The 11,006-nt window shown below is 47.0% G+C and overlaps 1 protein-coding gene across 3 annotated transcripts in view; it reads right to left on the bottom strand.

Annotated features, from left to right (window-relative positions):
• Positions 1-11,006, bottom strand: part of Ak2 (adenylate kinase 2) — an 18,260-nt gene that overhangs the window by 2,607 nt on the left and 4,647 nt on the right. For 2 of the 3 annotated variants that reach the window (XR_004121081.1, XM_031378745.1), the window contains exons 2-6: positions 9,045-9,170; positions 5,735-5,845; positions 5,524-5,618; positions 1,760-1,832; positions 598-793 (exon numbers count right to left, since the gene is read on the bottom strand). Coding sequence is in view for 2 of the 3 variants with exons in the window: in XM_031378745.1 (XP_031234605.1) it covers positions 598-793; positions 1,760-1,832; positions 5,524-5,618; positions 5,735-5,845; positions 9,045-9,170 (601 nt within the window). In the remaining variant the exon portion in view is untranslated. Of the gene's footprint in view, positions 1-431; positions 794-1,759; positions 1,833-5,523; positions 5,619-5,734; positions 5,846-9,044; positions 9,171-11,006 lie in introns of those variants that run through there. The other variant, XM_031378744.1, reaches the window with a different exon arrangement.

Here is an 11,006-nt window from a genome sequence, read left to right as displayed (position 1 = left end):
AAAAAAAAAAGAATTAAGAGTGTGGCTAATAGAGATTGTGTGCATGTGTTTGTGTAGCTAACAACACAGGATGGAGAGGGAAGAAAATCTACTAAAACACATCTTGTTTAAAAAATGTTAAAAAAAAAATGTTATAATGAAGCTGGACATAGCAGCACATACCTTTAATCCCTGCACTCAGGAGGCAGACAGGCAGATCTTATGAGTTTGAGACCAGCCTGATCTATATAGCAAGTTCTAGGACAGATATTGATACACAGAAACCATCTCAAGAAAAAAAAGTCATAATGATATCTGATATCTAATACCCTGTGTGCTAATTATCTTAAAACAGTAAGAAAAGTAAACAGCAACACACACACACACACACACACACTCACACCACACACACACACACTCACACACACACACAGATGAGCACTGCACATACGAGACACATCAAATAAGTGCTTTTTAATCAGTACATTAGAAGATAACCTTGCTGTCTGAGAAAGAAGTTCCCTCCACCTACCTAACCACGACTGCCCACTCCCTTCACAGAGAGGAAGAAGAGAGACCCTTTAGCCCAACATTAGATAAACATGACCAAGTCTTTACATGTGGCTTTGGAGAAGGCTGCTAGGATGCTCGCAAACACGACGTCAGGGGTCTGGGACGCATCGATGGCACAGTGAATGCCCTGTTTCCTGTAGTACGCCACAAGCGGAGTGGTCTGAGTGTGGTAGGCCTCCAGGCGGGTCTTCAAGGCTTTCTCATTGTCATCTGACCTGCGGATCAGGGGCTCCCCAGTGATCTGAGAACAAAAGGAACAGAAGGAGGGACTGTTATGAGATGTGGCCACTCTGCCTGGGATGCTGCCTGGTCCCAATGCCACTCAAGGCAAGAGAGTCAATCTAGAGCTTTTCTAACGAAGAACTGTGCTACGCCAGAGCAAGGTCCAGAAGTAGTGATGCTCTCTACTTGTTCTGTGCTCAGAATGCTCAACTTCTAAGATAAGCACTTTGAGTTGGAGATGGAAGTGGAAAGCCCCGAGCATATAAGCAACTCCAGTCTTAGTTGCAAGTGAGATGAGAAAGGACTCTGATAGATTTGTCAACTTTTTTCTTTTTTTGGTTTTTCTTCTTTTTTTTTTTTAAAAGATTTATTTATTATTATAAATGAGTACACTTTAGCTGTCTTCAGACGCACCAGAAGAGGGCATCAGATCTCATTACAGGTGGTTGTGAGCCACCATATGGTTGCTGGGATTTGAACTCTCGACCTTCAGAAGACCAGTCGGTGCTCTTATCTGCTGAGCCATCTCACCAGCCCGATTTGTCAACTTTTGAAATGCGACCTGTCTTTGTAGACCCTGGACAACCTGAACTTCTCTTACATGACAAGGGTAAGCCCAGGGCATTTGCCACTGTTGCCTGCATATTCTATAGCAGACCATGAAACTCAGTATAGCAAGTGAACAGAGACCATGGGTGAGACCCAGGGCGGCAGTCACCAAATACCCCAAGACCAAGGCATTCTGGAGAACAAGAGTCAGCAACGTTCTCTTCAACGCCAGTCCTGGAAACACTCTAACTAGCCAACTGCTTAGATGGCCACGGTGCCAGGAAGGGACTGCTGTGACAGAGGATAAGCATAACACCACCTGGAATGGAAGACACTGTCCAGATCTGTCACCAGCCATCTCATTTACAAGACAGTGATATTTTCTGGTTAAGTAAAACCAACCCAACCCAACCCAACCCTTCCTGAGTTTACATACATCATCTTTCATGGGCTCCTTTGGAGGGTTGAACTCTTCATGGTAGGACCGGCCACTCTTGGGGTGAATCAGCCTGCAAGACAGCAAATGATCATTGAGTCAGCTTGCCTGGAAATACCTCGGTAATCCAGGGGACTCTGGAATGACAAGCAGAGAAAGTTGAATGGAAGATTTTAAATCAGCAGAGAACCCAGCTAACACCTCACACCCACACCTAGGAAGATGACTGGCCTTCTGGTATAGGACCTGCTATTGCTACCTCTTGTTTAGGAAAATGCCAAAGGCAGAGTGTTTTTTGCTTTGTTCAGGCATGAGAAAAGCTGCTGGTAGACCTCCCTCATCCAGGTCTTGGAAGGACTCTGATGTCAGCGCACACAGCCATCCATTCTAGTCATACGTAATTGCAACCGGATTTTGAGACCAGCTTGGGCAACATAGTCAGATAATACCATCTTAAAACAAAGAAGGAAGCTGTGTGTGGTAGCTCATGCCTATAATCCCAGAATTTGGGAAAGCTGAGGTAGGAGAATTTCCATAGTTCAAGGCTAGCCTGGGCACAGTTGAGATCTGGACTTAAAAACACAAACACAAACAGAACAAAACAAAGTAAACCAACAACAGTAGCGGGTGGGCAGGCTCACTGGCACTCAACACCAAGGCTGAGGATCTGAGTTCAGTCCCTGGGACCCACATAGAACAGACACCTGACTCTCGATCTCTGCATGTGAGTGGTAGCATGCATGCACATATTCCACACATACAATGCATAAATACAATAGAAACAGGGTGAAGGATGGCTCAGCAGTTAAGAATGCTTGCTGCTCTTGTAGAGAACCCAAGTTTGGTTTCCAGCACTGGGCCGCTCATAACTATCTGGGACGCCAGTGCCAGGATCAGATGTTTTCTCATCCATGGTCACCTGCAGTCATGTACAGTGAACTAAGCCAAGAGCAGGCGGTATTTCTTTGGTACTGAGAATGTGGCGGGTGGCTTCATCTGTACTGAACCCTAAGCAGTAAGCCCATGCTCCTGACTGGGGACGGCCACACAAAGAAGAACCCGGACACCCAAGAAGAGACGGTGGGAACCAACTCTGAGTAGCAGCCAATCCTGAGCACTGTATTTTCTTTGTTACTGCTGGGTGGGTGTTTTTGTTTGTTTGAAATAAGGAATGTAAGATATGTAGCTCTGGTGGCCTGGAACATGCTACGTAGACCAGACTGGCTTCAAATTCAGGTCCATCCAAAAACCTGTGCACCACCAGACCTGACAAGTTGTACTTTCTTCATTTCCCCTCTATTTAACTGAAACCTTGTCTCCTCATGAGGGTCTGCTCAGAGCTTCCTACCACCTTTTGGTGTGCCTGTTTTGTCTAGGAACTTCCAGTGGCTCAGAGGTTGGGGAGAACATATTTTATCTATTATATGGGAAGTTCTATTTATACTGTTGAAGTCCTAGCCATAAAGCGATATGGTATTTTAATCATAACATGTTTTGAGGAAGATTAAGATGACTGACTTACATTAGATAAGGAGGAAAGGGTGATGGTGGGGCTCAGGTGACAGCACAGAAAACCAGCTGCAGTGAAGCCACACAGAAGCAGGCCTGTGACAGCAATACTTGTAGTGGAGTTGGGTCCTCCACTATGTGAGCCCTGAAAAGCTTTCTCTGGTGTGTCCACTCAGAAACAGCAACAGAGCACTGGATACTGGATACTCAGAAAGAGCATCTAGGAAGATGTGGGGACAGGGAGAGCACTGGCTCCTGGGCTCAGCTGAAGCATCTCTGGAAAGGGGCTGGGGGCAAAAGAGCAGACCACTGACATTTATCCTCTAGAGGATGGGGGAGGGGCTAGGCTGCAACAAACACCTCTCTTTCTTCTGGATCCCTAGGCTGCCACTCATAACCCAGCCAGATTCCCCCAGCCCCTGATCATACACACTATGCTACTTTTAGCCATTTAGAAACATCATTTTTAAGAATACAAGGCATATACCCATGAAGAAAGCCAAAGGTAAATGGAAGAAAGTCTGATCTCCCAGTTCTCTAGAAAGGCAGGGCCACACGTGGCACAACCAAAATAGCCCCATGAGGCACTGGGCCTGGCGGGCAGTGATCAGGCTGGGCTTCTACACCACTGACTTGTAGCTGACGGTCTAGAGCAGTGGCTCTCAACCTTCCTAATGCTGCAGCCTTTTAATATAACTCCTCGTGTTGTGGTGACCCGCAACCATAGAAATATTTTCGTTCTTACTTCTTAGCTGTAATTTTGCTAATTTTAGGAGTCATAATGTAGGTATCATTGTTTTTTGATGCTCTCAGGTGACCTCTGTGAAGGGGTCATTTGACTTCCAAAGGGGTTGAGACCCATGGGTTCAGAACCGCTGTTTTAAACCCCTGTCCTTTCATCTATAAGTGAGTTGCTACTGGTCCTCAGGGCAGTGACACCAGAGGGCCAACAGCAAACACAAACTCAAACCTCTGTGAACAGAGTCTCAAAAAAACCCCAGAAGGTCAGCAGCGCTGAGGTCATGGCGAAATCCTTCTTAAGCCCTCAGTTCCTGCTTTCATCTTCTTCCACCCATCAGCAAGGCAGAGTCTGAGTCCGACCATACCGCTGCTGCGCACGCCTGGATAGCCCCTCACTAGTCTGGCACACCCGTGAGGAGGAGGTGCACTCCCTCCCCCCTCCCCTGAGACCCCACAGCTTGTTCTTGGGATGCTCACTCATTCCTTGCCCCCAGCCAGTCAGAAGTCTCCATCATGTCATGGGACTATGAGCAGGCTCCCACATGGGGCTCTTATCTGCTCCCCACCAGCCCCAATGTATAGTTAGCACTAAGGTAAAAAGTTTAGAAGGCTGCTTTTGCCCCACCACCTCGTGGCTCCAGATCATGTGACGACTCCCAAGCTCTGTGAAACCTACTCCTCTCAGAGCTGCAGGTCTGCCCCTGAACCCATGCTTTCGTCCCAACGTCATTCATTCCGCTCCTCCAGCTTCCAAAGCACACAACAAGTCTATCACAGGCTGCACCCTGAGCCCCTCCCCTAACCTACACTCATTCCTGCTTCTTCTCCCTTCCAGAAAATGGTCACTGAAATTGCCCTCATTCAGGCAGGTTGAGTGGATAGCCTACCTCTCCTCAGCAGCCTTCTCCATCTCCCCAGGCTCCCTTCCTCCTACTACCACAAGTGCCAGAACCACCCAAATTCATGCATAGCTCTGAGACCAGACACAGGCATCACTGTACTATTCTCCAAGAGCTCATGAACTCACAGTACAAGACCCGTACACGATCAGTCAATCAACACTCTAGCATGGGCCAGGAGGGGTGCATGAACTCCCTACTTCTAACTGAGGAGCTATGAAAGCCAGTTTCTTTAAGGGTCTGGCCCCTGGTAGTCTGACCACACTCTAGTGGATGACTCCATACCCATAAATATATCAGCAGCACAAACTGGTGGGTCATTATTAAAAGGGGAAGAGGGTTTGTTTATAAGGCTAGAGGGATGGATCTGGGAGGAATGGGGGATATATATGATCAAAATGCATGAAATTCACAAGGAATGAATGGAGAATATATTAAACTATAGAAGAAGAAACATGCCTAGACAGAGATGTTGTGAGACTCTGGACCCTGTGCTCTTCTCTCCACGCCACTGCAGCAGTGCATATGATGCACAAGACCCAAACATCTTGAAATGCACCGAGCTTCTGCCTGACAGAGCTGGGGAGGCACCAAGGGATCTGCAGGGACACATACCTTCCAGTGATTCTCCGGATCAGCAGGGAGTCTTGGATGCTGAACTCAATGACTGAGTCGAGCTTCTCTTTCCTCTTCTCCATGAGGTCATCAAGCTGTAAAAGAGCGTGTGACTCACCTCAGTCTGATCAGACCCATCTCTTCAGAGTGACTAATACGAAGGGCCGGCACTTGCCTTCCTTCATGCAACAGTGACACAAAGACTACCTACCATTTCAGCCTGCCTCACGGTCCGGGGGAAGCCATCTAGAAGAAAGCCATTTTTGCATGAAGGAGTCTCCAAATTCTTCTCAATGAGCTCCACAACCATTTCATCACTCACCTAGATAAAAAGAGCCTTGGGTTTAAATCTGTCAGGTGGGTGACATACCTCACACACAGGTGAAGAGTGTATGTGTGCAATGACTTGCTACCAAACAGCAAGTCAGCCTGGCTCCACAGAAGAAAAACAAATGTCGGGGCCTCCATGTCACTTTGGATCTTTTTTTTTTTTTTTTTTTTTTTGAGACAGGGTTTCTTTGTATAGCTCTGGCTGTCCTGGAACTCACTCTGTAGACCGGGCTGTCCTCGAACTCAGAAATCCGCCTGCCTCTGCCTCCCAAGTGCTGGGATTAAAGGTGTGCGCCACCACCGCCAGGCTGTGTCACTCTGCATCTTAAATGTACCCCCTTGAAGCTCGTGTGTCAAAGGCTTGATCTCCAATACTGTACATTTATTGGTATGCAGGTAGGACGGGTAGGGAAGGCACACGTGCTGTGGCACGTGTGTGGAGCCAGTCCTCACCTTCCACCTTTGCATGGGCTCAGCACTGAGCTCAGGACCTCAGGCTAGAGCAGAACACACTTTTACTGCTGAGCTCTCTCTGCCTCTACAGGGTGCACAGCCTTCCTCTATATCTTCAGCAATGGTTCGATATAGGCCCACAAGTGTAACCGGCACCACGTAACCTTGGACCGCAACTGAGCTAAAACAGCATTCTCTTCTCCAGCTGGTTTCTCTTAGGTAATTTACCACAGCAATGCAAAGCTGACTAGAACAGGCTGCATCTGCATAGTTCTGTAGTGGCCACAAACATGTCTCTCCCCTTGTAGCTCTAATGTGTTTCAATAAACCTAGTAAGGGAAGAGGGATCCATGGTCTGTTGTTAGCAACAAGTTTCCCCCAAGATGGTGAGGGCGCCCGGCAGAGGCATCACCCAAGAAACAGAGGGGAATGGTATTTGACCAGAATGTGGGAAAGTACCAACCTTCCCTGATTTACAAGTTCATTAGATTAATGATATCATGACTGACATGTAGACTTGATATTTACTGGGGCTGTCTAAGACTGGGAAAGAATTGCACTGAATTGGCAATATTGGATCAGAAACAAGGAAATGAAGAGCCACCACAAGCCTCTACAAAAACAAACAAACAAAAAATCCTACCAGAAAACGTCTCACAGCATTAAAATAAAACTCTCTCCCAGAGCCTCTAAAGAGAGAAGAGTTCCCACCTGTCTAACACATGGCTGCCAACCTCGGCAGCTGAGGGGTTCCTCTTCAGGAGCAGCTGTGAACTTGGGGACAAAGGGCAGTCTGCAGCTACAGGTGGAGATAAGCAACACCCCAATTTCCTCTCACACAGAACTTTCTGCCAAAACCCAAATTATCCAAATTATCTATGGCCCTGGCTGGATTCATGGCCTCACTGACATAAAAAGGGAAGCTAGAAAGCAATGTCCGGACAGATAGGTGGTGGCACCACTCAGTACTGCTCTGGTATCTCCAGGCCTAACAGGAGGTAACTTGGAGGATTAAAAACAAAGTTCAGATTCCAGCCAAGCAACATACACAGAAACAAGGGACCAGAGAAACCAGGTGTGGTGGTCATGCCTGCAGTCTCTGCTCAGGAGGCTGAGCTAGAGGCAAGCCTGGGACACATGGTAAGTTAAATGCCAGGCCAACCAAAGACACATGCCAAATCTTGCTTCCAAAGCAACAGCAGGGAATGAGATGGCTCATGAGTAGTAGTTCCTGTTACCAAAGTCTGGAAACCTGAACTTGAATGCAGAGTCCATGTGGAAGGAGAGAACTGATCCCCAAAAGTTGTCCCCACCTCCACATGACTGCTGGGTCAGGCAGATGCACACACTGATGGAGTCCAATTTAGAAAATTGCAGGAACAAAGCAAAGGGTCAGAGGGACTGTAGTGTGGCTCAGTGCTACAGCACCTGCCTACTAGGTTCAAGAACAAAATGATTTCTGAAAGTATTAGCAGACGCCAGGCTCTAGAATAAATGTTAGAGCTAGATCTGGCCTCAAGCGAACTTTTGTCAGTTCACTGTGTTTGTCAAATCAGGCTGGTTACTGGGTAATTACATAGGATTACTTTTCCATGCCTGATAAGAAACTCCCTTAGAAAGACAGAGCAGTGAGCCCCAAGGGAGCTTTAAAAACATGTCTCCTTTTGTATACCTACCTAAGTCTTGGCCTAGGAACAGTAGTTTTAATTTGTTATGTCCAGTCTGGGTAAATTATAAAAAGCATTAGTACAAAGTATCTTCCAGGGTACAGTGGAGCAACGGGGCCATCTCTCAGGTCTGCCCTGAGCAGGACAGCAGACAGCATGGACTTCTACAACCTCTCCCCAAGCCTCTGAGCAAAGTGTTTCAACAACAACAACAAAAGAATACAGTGAGCACATGGGAGGAGCTGGTGGAAAGAGAAGGGGAAATGACGTAATTCTATGTGTATATGCACACATATATATTGTTTGTTTTGAGAGGTCTAACTGTAAAGCTTTGGCTGACCTCGAACTCAAATTCAGAAAACTGCCTGCTTGTTTCTCAGTGTTTGGATTAAAGGTGTGTACCACCATGTCTGGGTGGCAAACATACACACACCCACGTTTCAATTTTTAGAATTTATTATTGTACGTGTATGCACGTATGTCTGTGCACTTTGTACATGCCTGGTGTCTGCTGAGGTCAGAAGAGAATGTCGGATCTCCTAGGACTGAAGTTACAGATACTTGTGAGCTACCATGTGTATGCTGGGACTCAAACCTAGATCCTCTGATAGAGCAGTCAGTGCTCTTAACCTCTGAGCCATCTCTCTAGCCCTTGAAATTATACTTAAAACAAAACAAAACAAAACAAAGCAACAACAAAAAAACAATAATAAAAAAGAATACTGCGAACAGGGCAGGGAAGATGGTTGTGAAAAGAGCTTGGCCATGCACACAAAATAATAAAACTATACAAGTAAGTTCTGAGGAAATCATAAATCGTGAATAAACCAAACACTACGCTGTGCTCAAGTTCCTATTACGTTGCCAGTCTGTTAGAAACACTGCCGCACAGGCCTGACTGTCTCAGAAGACTTTCTATGATAGTGGAAATGTCCTGTGTTTGCACTGGCTGAGAAAGTCTCCAACTGTGTCTATGATGAATGAGGACGTTTAGTGACGTCAAAGCTAAGCAGCCACAGCAGCTGGGGGCACCATTGTGGAACTGGGAAAGGGAAAGACAGCATAACCTACCAGTTTCCCGGCATCCATCGTCGCCTTCAGCTTTTTTCCTAGCTCCGAGCCCGAAGCTACCATGGCTCTCAGCATGTCCCCAGTGGCCAAATGACAGACACAAAAGTTTTCAGCCAATTTGGGTGCCTGTGGAGCCAAAGACAAAGATCCAAGAAAGAGTTAAAGCTGTAGGCTGTGGATAGGAACCTGGCCCTGGCATTTACTGGCTGTGTGAACTTAGTGTGAACTCACTTTCTTGCTTCTAATATGAATAAAAACATGTTACCTTTCATTCCAATGTAAAGCAACGATGGGGTTATTGTGAGAATTATATGATTACGTGATAATGCATGTAAAATACTTGGAAACGCTTAGCACATGGGAAGCCGTCATAAATACTAGCTATTCCCACTAACCACACCACTGAAACACAGGCTCACTCACATCCCTGTAATAACCGAGAACAAACTCAGCAGCCACCCAATACTCCACATAGCTGCCGATACTTAGAAAAGCTCATTTTATAAAGCAGATGGACCAAGACCTGACCAAGTGTCTGCCACAGGCAGAATCTGTTACTGTGGTACGATGTGGCCACTAGGCCTGGCAGCCGGGGGAGGCGAGGCAGAACTGCCGCAGTATCTTGGCTTCATCAAGTGCCTTCTCCCAGACCCAGAGCAGTTTCCACATCTGTTTAACATGAAGGACACGATCCACTCAGAAAGTGGCTGTGCTGCATAGATGTGCATGCAAGCTAATCATTTCTACAGGAGTGATCTTACATCAATTTTAGGGAGGGGTTCTAGTTTGTTTTGTGACCGGGTTTTACTATGTAGCTCAGGCTCACCTCCTGAGCTCTCCACCCTCCCTGCCCCGCCCGAGTGGCTTCAACTACAGACAGGTGTCTGCCCCAGCTGGCTCAATGTGGCCATTTGGCTATGAGTGTGAGCTTGAGTCAAACTCGTCAATAAGTACTTCATCCCTAGCCGTGTGACTCGAGGAGTTACTTCTTTCTGGGTTTTAAATCTCTAAGTAAAATGGAGAGGCAAATAATTGTGTACTGCCTATCCCATAAGGATTCTACATCTGACCAGCACATGCAAAGTGCAGCAGGTAAATCATGCACAGCAATGGTCGGCACAGTTCACCTTATTCAGATGGAAAGGAAGCATTTGTTCATGCCTCTTTCATGAACCCTGAAGCCAAGGAGATGAAGGAACAGGAGACACAGATCCCAAAGCTCACAGGTTGTGCTGGAACACACATAGCTCAGCAGTGAGGCTCGTTCGCTCACGTGTGTGCACACGCGCGCGCGCGCACACACACACACACACACACACACACACACACACACACACACACAGAGTCCTCCATCACCACACATTTGGATTTCTCCACAACATCAAACGAACACATGTGTGCACTCTGAGTCTGGTGTGGTTTAAATGGAAAAAAGGTCTCGGGACTCCAGATCTGTTCTGTCCTCACAGGCGCTGGGCTCTTCCTTCAGGGGTTTACAGAGGCAGGAGCTGGGACCGTTTAAAGTAGTTCACTGGGTGGAGTGCACGAGACAGAACAATCGATGGGACTCCATGCAGGAACTTCTGGTTTGTGATTCACAGACAGGTTCCACTGAGGTGAGGAAATCACCTCATAGGGAAATGGAACCCAGTGAGACTGACTTACAGACAATATCCGAGAAACGAAGGTCAGCAATGGCTGACAATGGAAAGCCCGCTGCACTGTGGACACACACCCAGAGAATGGAGCTTCCTGCCAATCTACTATGTGTTTATTAAAACAAACTTGAGCGGATAAATCACAGAAGCCAGGGTTAGACACCGGAGAGAAAGCTGCTCTGGTAACTCAAGTGTTCCGTGGTCACCTCCGGGTGACTCTAAAGCTGTTACAACACACACCACAGCCAGGTACAAGACTCTGCCTTAGGTTACTGCTAGTCATGTGGGAGCACACACCCCACCC

The sequence above is a fragment of the Mastomys coucha genome, unplaced genomic scaffold (genome assembly GCF_008632895.1).
Source record: "Mastomys coucha isolate ucsf_1 unplaced genomic scaffold, UCSF_Mcou_1 pScaffold18, whole genome shotgun sequence".
NCBI classification, from domain to species: Eukaryota; Metazoa; Chordata; class Mammalia; order Rodentia; family Muridae; genus Mastomys; species Mastomys coucha.
Note: the sequence above shows the minus strand (reverse complement) of the source record. Positions and strands in the feature narration are given on the sequence as shown.